Source organism: Anas acuta, chromosome 2 (assembly GCF_963932015.1).
Source record: "Anas acuta chromosome 2, bAnaAcu1.1, whole genome shotgun sequence".
NCBI lineage: Eukaryota > Metazoa > Chordata > Aves > Anseriformes > Anatidae > Anas > Anas acuta.
In genome coordinates this window covers 36249331-36268458 of record NC_088980.1, presented here as the reverse complement: position 1 = coordinate 36268458, position 19128 = coordinate 36249331, and the positions used below count along the sequence as shown (strand labels likewise).

Genomic DNA, 19128 nt, shown 5'->3' with positions numbered 1-19128 from the left:
GCGTACAAATCAGCCAATACTTGTAATAAAAAGCAGCAATTCTAAATGGTCCATAATGTCAGACAGCGAGCACATTTTTTTTTTCTAATCTCCAGCTTAAAGCAGACAGGATAGTTACTATTATGAATTATTTTAAATAAAAGTGATTGAAAATGGGATAAATAAGAAAAGACAAACATATAATGCCTCTTTTGTATATTTATATGGAATTTACTGTTTCTCTTGACTAGATTTTAGAACGAAAATAAGAGATTAAGAATCATTTCAATCTTTTTTTCTTTTCAGTTAGAATGTTCAAAATGTTTCTCCTAAAGAGCTTTGTGTTTTAGTCTACCTGTTGACCTTCAAAATATGCTTGCTTATGAGCAAAATATCACTGAGGAAAAAAAGACCTGAAAATAAAGACAGCTCACAAGCTGTAACCCAGTTAACAAAATAATTTGAGAAAACAATAGGAAAAGCATGAATCCATCAACAGCAATAGAGCCAATTCTCAATGGTGTAAAATGTAGCTTTGCCAAAGACAATGGATTTAAACCAACTGGGAATTTCACTCATATACACACATGCACGCACACTCCATAAACACACAGCATATAACATGCATTACATCTAGCTGTGAAACAAGCTTTGACAGTGATCAATGCTTTATGCTTCAGCAGAAAACAGAAATCCCCACCTTACACCTTGACTTACATCTGTGTACTACTACTAAGTAATTTCTCCTGACCTCTGGTGGTGATTAGTTTATGAAGTGAAGCAGGAGGATCACCACAATACACATGGTGTTTCTCCTGAACATACTGGCCAAATTCTACCATTTCTGCTCTTATTGATACTGTCACTGAAGCAAACATGCTGGCCTGCAGTCCATCTTTCCACTGTTCTTTGCCTTCTTCTTTGGTTTGTACAGCCCATACAGTAGAGAAAGACAAGGAGAAGTTGATCCCATTATGGCAGATATTCCTTTGGGCATGATGATCTTGCTATTGAAGTTCATTTGTTGAAGTGCTGCTGTTGCAGTCATTTAGAATAGTCAGAACCATAAAATTGTATCACACCTATGAAGATATCTTCCTAAATTATACCCTACAGTGTTGACTTACATGTTAACCACTACACTACATTACATGGCATTAAGAAAAACAAATGAGTAAATGGAAGTTTATTTTATATCTTTGCTTTCCAATTTGTATGGTTTGGTGTTTTGCAGTCTTTTTTTTTGTTGTTGTTGTTGTTGTCTCGAGGAAAACTTGATGCTAAAGAAGAAACAGTCTCCCAAAAGAGAATGTTGTGAGGAAGACTAAGATAACGTATATTGCATGAGTTTAAAGTAAAGGGATTAATGGTCAACAGTCAATCATGCAACAAGTTTAGGTCATCCTTCCAAGAGCCTGAAGTATGAATGCACTGTTTTGTTGGGGGAAGTGTCCTTCCTGATTTTTTATTTCATGTGTTTTTAACATGAACAGTGAATATTCACTAAATCCATGAAGAGTTTGGGTTTGCACTGTTTCTTTTTTCCCTCACTTTCCCTGTTGAGGACTACTGCTGAAACAGTGCTTTAGATAAAAAAACTCCTATACTAGGGAAGTAAATACATCAATGGTAAGTCAAACACTGAATTAGATGAATTTGAAACTCTGAGTATACTGGATAACCTTAAGATTTTGCACATTTCGGTAGTTCACCTCACAGTTTTCGGCATCATAATTCAGCATTGCAAGGCAAGGAGGAACTACCTTTGTACACAATGCTTTAAAAAGATCAAACCCTTCCAGGAACACAAGTGTAGCTGGCTGGCCAATGCTGTGAAACCAAACTCAAGTGCTGCTTTCCAGTGAAGTGCCACCATAATCACTGAGATCAACTGCAGCATTTGCATTAAGAGTTTCCAGAGTTAAACTGTGGGAATTGGTACCCTGGAACTGTCAGTGGAAGTCCTCTGACAATGTAATTTGTTTGTCCTGATGGCCTGACAAACATTAGTAGGTTTTTGTTTTGTTTTGTTTTGTTTTGTTAAAAAACCTGTTTGCTCAGAGTTGTTGGAAGGGCAGGGGAAAAGGATTATTTGTTAGCTTAGGAAGAAAAAGAACCAGCAGGGGTAGAACAGGAAGGAGAAGTCATGCCACTCTCTATAGGTCTCCTAAAAATAAGCAAAGTGTTGGTCACACACTCAGCCCAAGACATGCTGATACAATGCAGGTAAATGTGTGAAAACTGTCAACTTTACCTAAACAACAAAGTGGCAGCTCCACTCAGTTTACAGTAATATCAAATCTATTTGGTTTGGCCCTCAGGGAGCCAGACTTTTGACTGATCTGGTTAAAATATCTCAGCAGTCACATAAATAGGTCTGGTCAAAGCCTGTTGCATCACTTGCATTTATTTTTTACTGTTAATATTTAGCAATGGAAGAAAGATACAGATCTGTGCTCTATACACTTGCCATCTCCAACAATATGATCTCAGCTCAGAGAGCAGCAGGAATTTGCACAGCAGTGAGCATGGCTGACGTCCAGGTGTCGGAAGCCATGGCTTACTTGCTCCACTGTGCATTTTTTGTTGTTGTTCTCTCTCTCTCCTTTTTTTTTTTTTTTTTTTTTTTTTTTTTTTTTTAATAGGAAAGGCAAATATGATGAGTGCAAAGAACAGTGGCAAAGTCAGATTTCAGGTCTGCATGTTTTGGTTTGGTTTGTATTTTTTTTCCCCTGGTCTCTCCCTATTTTGTGAACACCCGATTTTGCCCTGATATCAGCCTAGCAGATAACAAGTCCTTAGAATGTCTCCCACATAAAATTTGATGAGAAATGTAGTGTTTAAGCATAATTCAGATGTGTATCTTTTAGACCAACACAGAAATCTGTCTTTATCTCTCTCTCTATAGCAACAAATCAACCGTCTGAATCAACAACATCACACATCGTATAAATCTGGCCCAGATTGTGTGGGATATGCAACAAAGGTAATCTATGGCTTAAGAGAAGAAAATGCAGCAGTATATATATGCAAGACACTTTGCATTTGGCAGACACATACAACCAGCTGTTTGTTCTTTAGCTTGTGGCTGTACATCTATCGGGACACCCCCCACCCCCCAACACCCCTGTAACTTTGCTTAGCTCCCGGTCTTATTTCCACTGTAAATTTAACCCTAAGCCATGGATAAGCATAGTGTTTGGGGTTTAGAGTTAAGTGTCATTTAGTATCATTTCTGACATCTCCATACATTATAATGAGCTTCTTTTTCACAGGGGACTCAAGATCTGATTTTAATTTGTGGTAGGGTTATGGTCACAATAAATGTCTATTTCAGATATTCATGAGAAGTCTCTAATGCAAATGGAAATAGAAAGTGGCTGTTTTCTTGTATTTTCAAAGCCACGTATGTAAAACATCCAGTACAGATCTGTTCCACATGGAAACCCATTATCGATCCACCATTGCGCCCTGACTACTGCCCTGGCAGCAGGAACCACCGTGCTGAACAGTCTCAGCAGGTTTTATAGCTTGCATAATAAAAGAGCAGGTTATGAAATCATTAGCACCTCAGCTGAGGCTGCCACAGGGATGCCCCTCTGTGTTCATTGTGAAACACTTCTTTGGCAGCTGCACCCTAGAAGGATACTTGAATATTGTTGCTTCAGTAACACCTCACAGAGTGGGAAGTAAATCAGTTTTTTCATGTTCTCAACTTATGTGATGGGGGTGGAAGTTCCTCTGGTCCACCTCTAGGCTAATTCTCCCCATTTACACATGCTTAATTCTAGGTTTGAAGACCTCTAGAAAGCCCAGACATCTATAATCATACTCCTAGCCCTATGCACACTGTGATGCCAAGGACCTGGGCCATGCCTAGGGAGGCTGGGAGAGCTTTGTCAAGCATCTTGTGTTCCAGCTCCCTTTGTCCTGTGGGCAGCCACTGCTAGCATTGCTTCTGAGCAGCCCAGACATGGCCGAGGGCTGCCCTCCCCCTGGCTGGAGTCCTGGCACAGGGTACAACACACAGCCTGCTGGTACTTTCTCCTCCATAAATGCAAGCTCAGGTGAAACTATGTCATTTTAAGCAGCTGAAGCTAAACTAGTCTGCCTCTCCATGGGAGAATTCAGATCACCCAACAGAAAGAAAGAAAATCCACTGCCTGGTCACTGAACAAAAAATCTATGCCCCTTTGGATGTTTGTTATTACAACCTTGGGACCCTTCCTGAAGGTTCAGACATATTTGTTAACCTTGCCCTTGCAAATGAGCAAGGTAGTGCAATTGTGACCTGGGTCAAGGACAACCAGTGGCTCTAACTCTCTAGCTGGAGTTACACTCAGTCAAGTCAGACAGGGCTGTCAAGTAAACAATGAGTATGTGCATCCAGGAAAAGGGAAAGTCATGCAACTTGTATGACAGCATCAGCACCAGGCGAGGAGAGGGAACTTGTTGGAGGCAATGGAATCCTACTGACTTGAGCAACCCAAGAATATGGTCCCCTGCTATTTACAAAATTGAACTAAATCGGTTTTACCAACTGCATAAGCTAGAGCATCCAAAGAAAGAACAAGTCAATCAGATTCATGACCATTAAATAAAGCTAGCTTATGTTGCCATCTTCCAGAATCAATGCACTGGGTCATGATTTAAGTAATTGAGACATTCGAGTTTTTTAAAGCAGTGTAAGTAAATAGCAAAGCTTGATGTGATATAAAAAGCACCACAACAGAAAGGAGAACTTAATGTAGTAATGAAAATCACTTACCCTTAATCATCCCTGAGACAGTGTTTTTACAACACTATTTGATTTATTCAACTAGCAAACATGCCTCCTTTGACTTTTCTAATAACAGGGCATCTTAGACATGCTTGTTGGGATTTGAGTTGTGTTTTATTTTTTTTTAATCATCATCCCAAGTGCATTATTTAAAAGTCTTTGATGCCTTTTCTGTAAATGGATTCACTAAGCAATAAATCATATTTATTTGCAAAGGAGACAAAAAAAAATCCCAAGCAACCCAAAACATTACTAGAAAAGTTTACAGAAATTAGAGGTTTGGTCACAGGTGTGTAACCAATGTTGCACATTCCTAGAGTACACAATTGCTTAAAGACTCACTGAAGCCTACATTCATTGCTGCTGACAAGCAGGCTACTTAGAGCAGGAGAGTATATGAAACGTTGTTCACTGCATGATTTATGATTGTGCCCTTACATTAAATAGGAAGGACTGAAAACTACCTGTGCTCTGCTGAGCAGCTCCACGCTTCCTCTTGCATGGAAGGGCCTCAGCTTTTAGAAAAGCTGGACAATTTCTCAAGTGAGTACGCTCTTGTGACACTGAGGCTAGCCAGACCACAAACTATTTTATTATGTTGTGCAAAAACCTATGTGCAAAAAAAACCCTCTTTAATTAAGATAGAGCAACCAGTACTGTGGTTGTAATTACCTTGGACTGCTTTACCCACGGGCATAATGAAATGAAATTGGACCCTCTATATTTTTGTTTTTAAACTAAGTAAACCCAAATTAATTTATTCAACTCAAACCAGACAGGTTTCTCTTTAAAAGGAAGGCATATATGGTTGGAGGGGCTGGTGCAGGAGGCAGAGTGACATGCAATGATGACTGTGAACTGCAAACTGCTGGCAAAACATTTGGCTTGCCGTTGGTCCGTGGCCAGTATTTTCCTTTGTTAATGAATCCCACATCTTTTCTAAGTTAAGCATTTTTTCTTCCCCCCCCTCATTTTATTTGAAACATATTTTAGATATTTTTGTTTTTATGACGTCGTGGAACATGATACAGCCCCCTCCTAACCCCGAATATGGGAAAATCAATTAAAATTTTGACATTAGGGGCTATGATATAAACATATGGTTCAACTACTCAAACTTTTTTTTTTTTTTTTTTTTTTTTTTTAAGCAACATATCAAGGATCAGTGCAAGGAGAAATAACCACATGAGAACACCACATTACTGGAAAAAAATGATAGCAATTCAAAGTGTATCACAGCCAGAAACATGCTACTCATGAAACAAGAAAACCACTACAAATTTGACAAGTTTTGACAGATTTCCTCTTAGACTTAGGGTTACATATTTTTCAGTTGTGTTCTTTTCCAAGGAAAATGTCCATTAAAAAAAAATCCACCCTGAATGCTGTGTTTGATATTTAATACATTTCATCTCTCTCACCCATAAGGACCTTCATTTTATGACTTAAAGAATGCAACCTTAAAATTGGGGTTTATGGGCTTTTTCATTAACTGCTGACTCTTCCCTGAAGAAAAATAGAAGAAAAAATAATTGAGAATTTTCCCACCAGAACAGAAACATGATTTTCAAATGTGATGAACGTTTTGGGCATCCAGTCATACCTGCCCTACTGACCACCAGTCCTTCGGACTATGTTTCAATGAAACCGCTTCCAACTCCCTTTGGTATTTCAAATCATCAAAAACTCAGACAGACAAAATCATAAGTCACCAAAACTCCAGGGAATACTGGCACCAAACAGAAGATTTAACTCTTTAGGTCACTATGCACAAGGTTTCTGCTGCAGCAAAAAGAAGCTCTTTCCCAGAGGTCCTGCATGATTACCGTCAGCTTAAAGCAGGGAGTTATTTTTAACCTGTCACTGGCAAGAAAACAAGTTTTTTCAGTCATCTTCTGTGGACATCTAGTCTCCAATCCCGCAAGCAGTTAGCTACATGAATTTACATGCCCTCCTTTAATATTCTTGAATCTTACAAACCTTGCAACATTTCTTCAACCATCGTAACTCAGTCCTACCGACAGAAAAGACGACAAAGTACAGCACAGTATAGCATTGCTGGCTCTACAGCCCCACACGGGATGAGGACAAAGATCCGATGGAAAAAAAATAATTTGCAAAGCCTTTTCTGCACTAACCTCCTTACTTTTGCTAGCATCCATGGTGCTGTGCTTGTGTTAGAAATAACAAAAAGATTTTCTACAGGCTGCTGGTGTCAACTCAAAGTTATATTAGAACAGAGACATCAGTTATCTATAGAGTACGTGCAAATGAAACATACTCTATCATTATGAATTCACTTGCATTGTAAAAATGTGATTTACAAAGCAAAACTCAAAAGATATAGTAGGATTTTTATTTTTCTCTGTCAAATGCAAAATTTGCCAAATACAGCAATTTCAGAATAACCAAAATCATTACATTCACTACAAAAATACTACTTAGTAAATCTTATACATGGAGAGGAATTTATATTCGGCAAAGCAAGGGTTTAAAACATTTCTCAATGTTCTATTTTGAAGTGATGGAAATTTTGAAAATTCTCTAAATCATTTCATACAGTTAATGTTTTTGTTAAGCTGAATTATTTTTACTCTATTTTATTTGAAAAAAAAAGTAAATACAAAATTAAGTCATTTTGAGTTAAACTAAATTATAATTTTAATTTCAGTCACTAAGTTAACAACTTCATTATTGACAGAGAGCTAACTACCATTACAGTTCACCTGCCGCAAGCACACCCAAGACACAAAAGAAAATCAATTCTCCTCCATTTCCTGTTCTACAAAAAACAAGCTAATATTCTTTTTTTTTTTTTTGTCTAGAAAAGACAGATTTTTCTAAAATTTTTCTAAATGATTCAAACAGCTAGTGAAAAACATGAACATCAATACTTATGCATTAATCAAAACATATCTAATGTGATATTTTCAAAACTATCTTACTTAAAGACTGAGTAGGTTCCTTAATAAATTAACTGAGCAGGAATTTAATTTTCAGTGAATAGGGGAAATAGTATATTCTAAAGGAAAGTATGGGACTTTCTGTTTTGCTTTCCGCAGGGATTAGCTCCTCCAGCCAGGAAGTTTTTAACCACACATCCAGACTGACCAATTTGCTCTCGGTCCGACAGCGGTACAAAACCATCTTTGACATTTACTTTAAAAGAGCAAAGCTTGCCCCAGTCACAGGAAAAAAAGGATGCAAACAAGGTGAATGCCTGGAAGTAAAACATTGGACAGAGGTGTACTGGGAGCCAGGCTGCATGCTGTAGGGCTGCACATTTTGGATTTTCATAAATATGAACAATATCTTTCTCTAAGCCTTTTAGCTCAAGATTAATAGGAGGTTGAGGCAGCATGACTGCACAGGCTTGTCAGCAAACACTCATGTCCAGTGACTGTTCCTCAGTCTTTACATTATATTCCATAATAAATAATTAATTTTGCAATAATAAAGTAACGGAGCGTTCAGGAGGGCAAGACATGATTTTACCGTGGTATTAGTGACAGCATATTGGATAGTCATTAGTTAATGGATAAATATGAACGGAGGATAAGGTATACAGGGAGTTCACTGCAAAAAGGCACTAATGTGCCATTATTTTTAAAGTGGGAACAGCTTTTGCTAGCTAAGTTCCTGTAAAACATACCTTTGAGCTTACAGTGATTTTAGCAAATGCATCCCCCACATAGACATGGACAAAGCTCAAAAGATTGAAAAATTATCCTTGTCTCTTCGTTTTGCAAAACATGCTGAAAAATACCACAAGGGCCCGGAGTTTCGTTTGCTATGTTTTAGGTGCCCTATTTTTGTGAGAAAAAATAAAATATAATAAAGGTACTTTAAAAAGCTGATCGGTTTGAAAGTACCTTAAAGATGTTTTTTTTTCTCACAGTATTTTAGATTTTGTTTTTGCAAATCTTGACTATAAACAGAAAATACAGATGCCTAGTAAAATAAAGAACAATTTCCATTTGCAAACTGGAAAGATATGCCACGTCCACAGTTACAGCACTCCTGTTGGGTGCATATACTCTGAAATTCTCAAAAAAAAAGGTGGACACAAGCAAGCACAAGCAGGATTATTTTCCTGTCTCACCATTTGCTTTTATTTCCTAATTTCACACCCAAATCCTTCCCATTTCCCCACCCTTTACAGATAATCGGTTCTGCCATCTCTGCCTAGCACAGGATCAGAGAACGGTTACAGTCAAAAGGAATCTCTGAACATCTCCTTGTCCAATCTTCTGCTCAAAGCAGAGCTAACTGCAATATTGCAGCAGATTGCCTGGAGCCTTCTCTAGTCAAATTTTGAAAACCTCCAGCCATGGAGATTGCACCAGCTCTCTGCAGCCTGCTGCTGTGCTTTGCCACAATCCTCACGTGGGTGCCTTTCCTTTCCTAGGTCCTATGGGAACTACTCTTGCTAAGACTTGTGTCTGTTATCTTTTGTATTTATGCTGCAAGGTCAGGAAGACCCTGTCCCTTCTGTACCTACTCTGTAAGTAGCTGAAGGTTGCACTTAGATCCCGCTTTATCTGTCTCTTCCCCATGCTAAGCAATGATCTCCCAATGCTCTCTTCCTTCAGCCTAGGGAAGATGTCAGTAACATCATCTGTCCTCCACACAACTCTCCAGCCTACCTCTGCTGCAGTGCCACAAGCCTTTGCAGGCTCACTCAGACAGGCTCACATGTGCACCATTTGGGGGTACCCACCTGCTTGGAGCTTTTCAACTGTCAAAGCAGACTTCATCCCAAACTAACAAGATTTTGGCTGAGTGCAGTGTTTTTATTCTTGCCACAACTGAGATCTTCCTAATCCTCTGGGGATTGCTTGGGCCAACTTAAATATCTGACCCTGAGCCAATCAGTTAATTATTATATCTAATGTTTGTCCTATTTGAAAATTACTGTGCACGAGAGACACATGCCAATGCAGATGTGTCGCTGATATCCAGCACCCATGTGCATGGAGCTGCGTGGGGAAGCAGCAAACTCAACTCAATCAGATTTTCACTCAAAAAAAGTCCCCTTATCAGAACATTGCTTCCTTAAGTCAAGTCTCCCTGAGATAAAGAACTGTCATTTAAGGGGAGAAAAGGAGACACTAGATAGTGCCGTTGCTGGCTGTGCTATCAGTCAGGAGCTTGTCCCCGGGCACAAGGTGAACAGTTTGAGACTGAAGTTTAAAACTCTAGAATGTAACACACGCAACTGACAGAATAGTATTGCCTATTTTATCATTGTTACTCTTCACACTTCCCGGGCATTTACCCACAGATACATGAAAAAATAATTATAATTAAAAAATAAATAAATCAGAAGTAATAGAAATATTTAGAAGAGACCCTGGCAATCAAGCAGAAAATAAAATGTACAAAGCTTAATCTTCTTTCAGTGTACAGCAAGTGAGAATCTGAATGGTACTTTTTTTCAAGATCTTTTTAAAGCGAAATATATATATTTTTTTCAGCAATAAAAATTCCCAATTTGCAAAGAGAGAAAATTTTCCCTTGAAACAATTGTTATTTGTCAAAAGCCCAAATTTAAACAATGCTGAACTTAAATGGAAACATTTCAATCAACCACATTTCACTTTTCTAAATAGATCTTTATTAATCCATGCTTTTCCAACTCTTCCCTCTTCCCTCCCCCCCCCCACCCCCCCCCCCCCCCAGATATTAATTTATTTTCTCATTATAATTTGATAACTGGTGCTGGTAAGGTTCTGAACCTTTCCTTAAGTATTCTGCAGTACTTTCATAGGGCACTACAAAGTCTTGTCAAGACAGTAAACTGAACTAGAATATGAAAAAATTAATTACTAAAAGGGAATTTGCTGCATAATCTCTTTGTTCATTCAATATGTTACAACATCTACTGATTTGCAGTAGATGTATCAGATTTTGCTCTGAATTGAGGAAGTTTCATTCTACACAAAATTAACAAGTAAAACCCAAACAAAGCACTTACTGATTAAAAAAAAAAAAAAAAAGTCCCCCCTTTAGCTGCTTAAATATTTGCCCAAGACCTGATTTCTCATTCTTCATAAACTTAAGGTGGAAGGTAGAGTTGAAGGGTGTTAATACAGTTTCAATTTCAAAACGAATATACGTATATCACTGCATTAAGGCACTCAACTCGGAATCTTATTCATGTGATAAATTGTTTCTAATAGGATTGCTTAGGAATAACAGAAATCAATTTTACTTTCCATCCTCAAATACAGTTGTGTGTGTGTTCATATATGCATATACACAGATCCACATACACAGAGATTTCTGTACTAATCTGTGCTTTGTGCAACACATGACTGTTTCATACAAATGGCCACAGGAGATATCTGTCAACACAGGATTCCAGTGGCAAGGAATCTGTTTGTTCAGTCAATCTGTAAACTGAACCTTAATTTAGTCCTCTATTTTGATTTTTCAGTCAATCTTATTTTGATGTGAATTTAAAAAGAAACTTGCCTATAAAAACTATGCCAGAAAACTAAATAGCTTTCAGAGAAATGAGAAATCCTGCAGTGACATTACAAGAGAAATATGGTTCGTGTCCTAAGCTTCAGTGAAAGAAAGTTCACTTAGATCTGGAAACTGAATGACAACAAAGAAAAAACGTACTGGAACTTTTTTTTTTTTTTTTTAATATGATACTGAGTACGCTCAAACTGAGGTCAAGAGAGGATCTGGTCCAGTAAGTTTTTTCTGTTCTGGTTTATAAGACTCAGTTTGGAAAAAACTACCTCATGTTAAAACTGACATATAAAATTACTGGTGCTGATAGGCTTTTCCAGTGTGGTAAAATATTCTACCAGTATTATTTTTGACAGGCCTTATGATAATTAGTTGACATTTAGAGAAAATGTAATGAAATTTTATTATTATTATTTTGCTACTGCTAGTGGGCAAAGATTTATTGATCTGTAGAAAGCAGTGCCCCTGTGAACCAAATTGGTCTGTATTCTTTATGGTCATGTAGCAGCTCAAGAGCCGTAGATACCTGTAATAAAACCCTCCACCTTGTTATTTATATGAGCACATCTTGTATTCATACTAATAAAGTGCTTTAATATGTTTGACTTAATGTTTGAGTAACGGCTGCAATTTGAAAACCATCCTGTGATGCCCTTGAATGAAGGATAATATGCTAAAATAAAGACCACCACACACATACAGCTTGTGTTGAGCTGAGAGACTACAGTTTTCACGCTTGACTAGTAAGTTTACCAAGTCAATGGTGGTTTTATTATATCATGCAGAAATTTTCTGATAAATTGGAATTTAGATGTTTCCAGTAGAGTTAATCATTTTAACACAGAAACCTCATGCTACAAGGAAATATCAGGACATTAAATAAAGAATGGAGGCAGGCATGGAATACACAATGTTCTGTTAAGTAAATGATACTTTCCTGGCTCTTTCAGAATCCAAAAGCCCTAAAGAGCAAAATGTGTGTCACTGGAGCTGAAAAGCAATTAATGCTATTTGACTATTGAGGCCATAAAAATGTGTATGAAGGAAGTGGAGGTACAAGACAGCAAGCACCATAACACAGAAATTCCACGCCACATTTAAAAAACACTTGAACACCCACATAAGGAAGAAGTCACCCCTTAAAAAGGATCCAAGATTAATCAGTCCCTGGGATCACTGTGGCAGAAAAGGCAGTTTTTCAGCAGGGTAAAGCTAGAGACGTTGAAAAGTAGGTGGGTGCTCAAAGGAGTGAAAAAAGTATAGTTTTAAAGACTTTATCCAGAGCCTGTCAAAGCAGCACTCCCATTCACTGCAATAAGCTTTGGATCAGGCTCAAAATCCAAACGTAGTCCTCCCTCACTAGAATTGGCTGGTCACATCGGAAACCGTTTGGGCAAGGCACCCCACCCATAAACAGAGCACTTGGGGAGAAAATGGTAGTAAGCAACAAATAATTTGTCTCTTTGCCAAGAGTAGGGGTTGTGTCTCCTCCTTGTTCACCCTCTGAGACAATAAAATGAAGGCTATAGTAAGGTAATATCTCTGAGGCAATCTGAGAAGGAATGCCACATGAATAAGAACCAAGAGGATAAGGATTCCTTCAATTTTGATGTTGCAAGTGGAAGAACTGAGTAAGCATAGGGGTACAGAAAGTCATTAGCAGATGGATGCAGTGTTTCCAACAGCTCCTTTCTTTGGGATTGTACAAATAGGAAGAGAAATAGAAAGGAAACAAAAACGTGAGTGTGGAAACAGAGTTCCACTAAGGGAATTGCCACATCAGCTAGGTGGAAGACAAAGATACACAAGTCCATTTGCAGGAGAAAGAGAGCATAAACACAGTTAAGTGGATATTAATGAACACTAAACAAGGATGGCAAGCCTGCTCTGAACTTACAAATCACATCCGCATTAATACCAAATGAGTTCATTAAGATTAACATTATTATGATGAGTATCAAAGGGATTAAAAGAGATTATGGCAAATAAGAGAGTCAGATAGGAATGAGATGTAATTACCTTCATATCTGCTTTATCTATAGCTGCAGAGAAAGACCCAGCATTCACTTCATACTGGAGGAACCTAACTCACATTTTGATCTGAAGTGTAATTTTCAGCAAAGCTGATCTCAACAGTTTGGGCTGAACGTGGCCCGGGCATGTGCAGGACGAACAAAGGACGGGTGGGAAGGAGAACAGAGAGAGACAGGGAAGGGCAGGCCAGGCCCGTTCCTGCCCCAGCACCCTCAGCGGAGCACAGGACAGCTCGGTCTTCATGCCGTGAGGCCACCACCGCCAGGGCCACTACCTCTCCCTAGAAAATGTCCTGCTCTGACCTAAACACTCACCACACCACCACACCTGGCCAAGAGCAGGTCCTGGTGCACGTTTTTAAACCAGAGCTGGCAGCTGAATGAAGTTGCCTTTGGAGGCACAAAGCTTGGAAGAAGGCCCACTGTGGGGCAAGGGGGTGGCACACCTAACTCAACTCCAAGCAAGGCAGCATATAAAGCACGCAGACCTTATGACTGGACTGCACCAGGGGAAGGCAGTCCGCCACTCCTTATGATTCTTGTTGAACACGTATGATATACAGTGAAAACGCCCTACAATACCTTTGATGGTAACATGTTTTCTTCAGTACCCTGTGTTTGAAAATTTCACTGCTTCACAAATATCAGCTAAGCTTCCTAAACTATTTAAGGGAAATAGTCCTACTGCACAGCCAGGAAAATTGAAGAGCACAGGGACAGAGGAATCACAGTCAGTGAACTAAATACATCCTCTCACTTTTACCTCATGCTTTTGTACAGCAACTACAGAGTCAATTCCTTTGTGCATGCAGAGACCAGCTAAGGAGCACCAAATTACTGCTTAAAATCACACAGCTTATAGAGAGGATAGTCTGCCAATGCACACATTAAACGACGCAGGCGGAAATGTTACTTGGGATCGTGGTGGGGAAAGTTTACTGGGACTTTTCCAGCCGGGCCCTGCTTTGAGCAAAATGCCTTTCTTCAGAGGCTGACCACGCGTGGTCAGCCTCCAGTGCAAACATCGCTTACAGACATTGGTGCGTTTGGCCTCTGGTTTGTTTGACAGGTTACATGTGCTTCTGGATATATCTTCTGATGCTCATTTACTGAGTGCTGTTAACATTTCTCTTGGCTACTGTTTAAAAATTAGGTCCCTGAAGATATCATCCTTCAATAAGAAAATCCTCTTGCCAGAAGGCCTAGCTTCAAACACATCGAGGCCAACAGTCGGAGCTGTTGACCTCTGAACACAGCACTGTAAGTCCACAGGCATACCTACACCTTGGCTCAAAGGTGGTGCAAGACAGGCAGCTAGCATATATGAAAGCGTATATAGAAGAATATGAAACGGGCAACAACTGTATACATATATATATATATATATTTCTCCAAGATGAATGTGCATTTCAAAAACACCTGTCAGAGCTGCCTGGCTCTCTTCAGGACAGTTATACCTCATTAATTCTATGCTTTGTTGCTTTAATAGACACAGGAGAATTTTATATATATATGCACACGCATATGTATGCATACAGCATTTGCAACTGCAACTTTTTGAAAGAAGTCTTTAAATCTGTTCTTTCTTCGGTACTGTGTTGAAATCAGTTAAGTAGCAGAAGTGAATTGTAAGTTAGAGATGCAATGCGCTTTTGGAAGGGAAGAAGGACTTAACTCTTTACACCCTCTACCTAACTTCACGAAGCGTGAATCAGACAGGTGGAGAAGATGTAGCTGCTTTGTGAAGGTCATGAGCTCAAGGCAGGGTCATCAGTCAGTCCAAACTGTCTGAAGCACCCAGATGTTCTCCTCTGCTGCCCTCCCAGCCAGGTGAAACATGAATACCATGAGAACCAGACAAGGTAGTCTCAGATCCCCTGTGAAATGCAACCTGATGCCCACAGGCCATGCTGCACAGCATATTTTGTGCGCATCTTGATAAGAGAAGTAGAAAAGATGTATTTCTGTGCATCCAGAGACAGAGCATGACAAGGCCTGTCATCTTTTGCCCGACCTATCCTAGGAAAACACTGACAGGCTTTTCCTGCACAAAGTCTCCCACCAGAAACGGCAGGAAGGGAAAGAGTGAAGACAAGTCCACCTCACCATCGGAAAGCAGGCAAAGGGAAGAATCTACACTGCTTTACTCTGATGGTTCATGGAGCTGCACTTCCTAACATTTCTAGGAGAAAATATGAGTCAGAAATCCTACGGGAACTCCTGCAGCAACACAGCTCCCTCCACAACCCACACATCCTCAGCAGAGCACTGCGCAATCTAACCCATATGGTATATCTGCACTGAAACGTGGGCCAGAGCCGGGTGCGGCCTTACGTTCGGCTCTCGAATGATAAAAGTTTGGCAGATGAGCAATTGTTTGTGCTTGAGCAGTTGACTGAGGAGCCTGGAAATCAGGGCATTTAGGAAAACCTGTGAGTAATGTGCAGGGTCCTAACAGCTAGACACAAGGTGGTTTGCAGAGGGAAGGGAGGGCAGGGGCTGGGCAGGGGCTCTTGTCCTGTTCAGACTGAGATGGTGAGGTTTTGTGAACCCAGCAGAACAACACTTTAGGATACTTTGCTTACTCTAGGACCAACACAGTTTTTTAAAAATAAAAATAATAATAATAATAAAAAAATCACCAAACCCTCAGGAGCATGATTAAGACTATCTTTAGTTACTCAAGCAAGTCTTTGGTCCTCTGCTGATCCAGTGGACACCAATACTGCACTTTGCTCTGTGACAGAAATTCCCTGAAGGGGGCACTTCGGAGACCAGAATCTTATAAGCAGACAGCTCTTGACACAGAAACCTGATTCAGACAGAATGGGTGTCCTGAGGACACCAACAGCCACCTGGCATCTCCTATTCATCCCACATCTAAACACAAGCACCATCCAAGAGGGGTCTCAGTGTTACACTCCACATTGCCCGCTCTAATGCTAACGTACTCACAGTGAGCTTGGAGAGGAGGCAACTTTTTCCCTCCCCCAAACCCAGAGGCTGTTAGAAATGTGGAAAAGGAGGCTTAAAAGTCTGTAGGGAGACAGAAAGATTTAATAAGACAAGCACCGTGCTCTGTCCTACAAAAGAAACCCCTGTGTGCAAATGTCCCAACTCCCAGGTACTTCTGGAGGGCAGCCTCATTACATCCTGATCTGCCGTACAGGATCGGGACCTCAGCGGTCCCGGACATGGTGAGAAAGCAGCCCATCAAACAAGCTGTGAGCCCGGGGTGAGCTAACGAGCAGAAGGCTGCTGACAAGTGTTAGAGCTGGGGCTCCTCGGGATGAGCTCTACAAATCGCCTCCTTTCATGTTGTATTTTATACAGTGAACCCCCGGCAGTGGGAACTTTTACTCACACTGTTAGGCAGAGACTGAACTGCTCTCTTCATGCAGTTTCAAATTCGCCAGCTACGCTCGGAGAACCACCCCTTTTTCTCTTTGCCTTTCTCTTTTCTTTCTGCTCTCTCTGGGATTTTTGTGAAAGAGACACCCAGTTTCAAACCATTTAAAAAATATCAAAAAACCCTGCTGGAAAATAATTTGCAGCTGTGATAATATCACATTTTTAAAAATACCGTAATATAGTTTTACTTTTAATAATAAAAGATAAAAAAGGGGAGTCTGTGAATAATTAGAGAGTGCAGTCTGAAGCCAGTTACAGTCACTGCAATTGATAATAAACTTAAACCCCCTTGACAGCAGGTAAATGCTTTGCAACCCTGACCCCCTTCCTCTCACATTACTTAACAACCCTGCAGTTCCAGCATTACATCACCATCGAAGCGATTGGTTCCTGCATTTTAACTCTCTCCCTGTCTCCTCCGATTAGGAGCGACACAATGATGGGGGGGGGGGGGAAGGAGGGAAAAAAAAAAAAACTTCTCTCAAGTTTGCTGTGCTCCTTGTTTGGGTTTGGTTTGGTTTAAGAATCAGCTTCTGCTGCTAACGGTCGAGTTTACACGCACCAGAAAACAAACTCTGTCGAAGTGGAAGAGAGTGGGAAAGGGGGACGAGGGAGGGGAGGAGAAGAGATGGAGGAAGGCGACGGGGGGAAAAAAGTATATAGGAATCAGAAAAGGAAAAGAAAATTAAAAACAAACCTCATGGACATCACTGAGCCTGAATTCCCTGCTGAGGTGCAGAACATGAGAGCCCTGGAATGAGTGTATGTAGAACTTGAGCCAAAGCTTAACTAGCCCGAGTGAGTCATATCCTTCCCATTTGATTCCTGTCCAAATGATGATGTAATGCGCTGGCCCTCTCCCTCGCTCGCTCCCGCTCGCTGCACTACCTCCCTCCTCCCCTTTTCTCCTTTTTAGCTCAGTGCTGGTGAAGTCACCATTTAAATCTGGCAGAGCTGAAGCAAAAACTTCAATGTAACCAAAACAGCCCCAGGCCAAGTTCCAGACGTACTGAGACTTGGTGGTGCAATTGCCATTGGAAACGAGTAAACAGAGAAAGAAACAGTGCCGCCTCTGAACGGCCTGCGCAGCTGCCTGCAGGATCACAGGAAAGCCCAGGGACTGGGCTGACATGATTGACGGGGGCTGATCAGAAGATACTACACACAAACGCACCCGCGCTCGAATGCCCACATGTTCCGGGCTTCTAGGAGATCCAGTGATTGGGAAAGGCGGAGATGCGGCAGAGAAGCTCCGAGGTGTACGCAGAGTGTTTGTTTGGGTCTGGGGAGAACGAAGAGCACTGATTTCACAGGTTATGCCACTGCGCTGAGCTTTCTCCCCCTTAACCACACAGAACTGGCATACGCATGGCTGGAATCAAGCCCTGTGTTTTTAAATGAGAACTGTGGGGTTCTTTCTTGGTGCGTCTGCAAACTTACAGGTGCAAGGCGCTTTCTTTCTCTGCTGTTTCAGAAGTAGCAGAAAAGCCCCGAGCCATACAGCGCTGTAAGCTTATGAACCAACACGCTGCGGTGCTGCTATTGTTTACCCTGCTTTTAAAACAATTCCTCTCTGGTGTTTATTTCACAAGTCTGACAATCATGAGTTTTCTTTAGGGGTAGAGAATGCTTCTAAGTAGAACCAGTGAAAATTTTTTCAAAACAGAAGCTTTTCAGGTGCACAAACATCAGCTATCCTGGTGCGGACCGCTCTGCAGCATATCGCAGATCGTAAGTCCTGCTAACGTTAAAAGCTGCCGTAACTGTGGCTGAAATACCTCACGTGTCCTCCCCCAAAGAAGCTTTTTTGCATTGTTCATTACTTACAATTAACTGTAGTCAACACAGTAGAAAACAATCGCTCCACAAAAGAATGCAAAGCCTAAGCAATAACAATAATTCATGAAAATATCTCAATACACATATACCTACTGATAAGTATTTCAGGTCGCATTACCAAACTGTGGAGAATTAAGCATTAATGGTACCTGAAACACTGGAAAGGTATTTAAAAGTGACTCCTTTCTTCAAGAATTTCACATTCAGAATTTTGGCAGATTTTACAAAGTCACCTCACACAGTGTCACATGGTAGAACTCATTTTTTGGATAGTCAATGAATACATCTAATCTCCAAATTCAGAAAAAAAAAAAAAGAAAAAAAAAAACATATAAAACAATGCATTTTCTATTCTTTTCTTCCTTATAAAAATGTGAGTTTACAGAAAAGTAATTTCTATTGCCTATCATCATTTCACCGACAAGTTTTTGGGGAGGGATTCATTAATTGATCACAGCAGTGATTTTAATGCTCCTTACACAGCAAAGCAACAGAGATTATTGTAAAGTAGCAAAGTTTTCTCCCCAGGATGCTCTGACAATTGTAAATTATCTTTAGAATGTATTTCTGTGGATCAACACGGTTAGCTTCAGTAATGTTTCA

The 19128-nt window shown here is 40.2% G+C and overlaps 1 protein-coding gene across 4 annotated transcripts in view; it reads right to left on the bottom strand.

The window, feature by feature from the left end:
- The window catches only part of CREB5 (cAMP responsive element binding protein 5), a 258609-nt gene that overhangs the window by 83483 nt on the left and 155998 nt on the right, over positions 1–19128 (bottom strand). The window contains exon 1 of one of the 4 annotated variants that reach the window (XM_068674277.1): positions 17384–17532. The exons of the other annotated variants lie outside the window; for them this stretch is intronic. Within the exon in view, the coding sequence (XP_068530378.1) occupies positions 17384–17430 (47 nt within the window). The 5' untranslated portion in view covers positions 17431–17532. Of the gene's footprint in view, positions 1–17383; positions 17533–19128 lie in introns of those variants that run through there. 4 annotated transcript variants of the gene reach the window in all.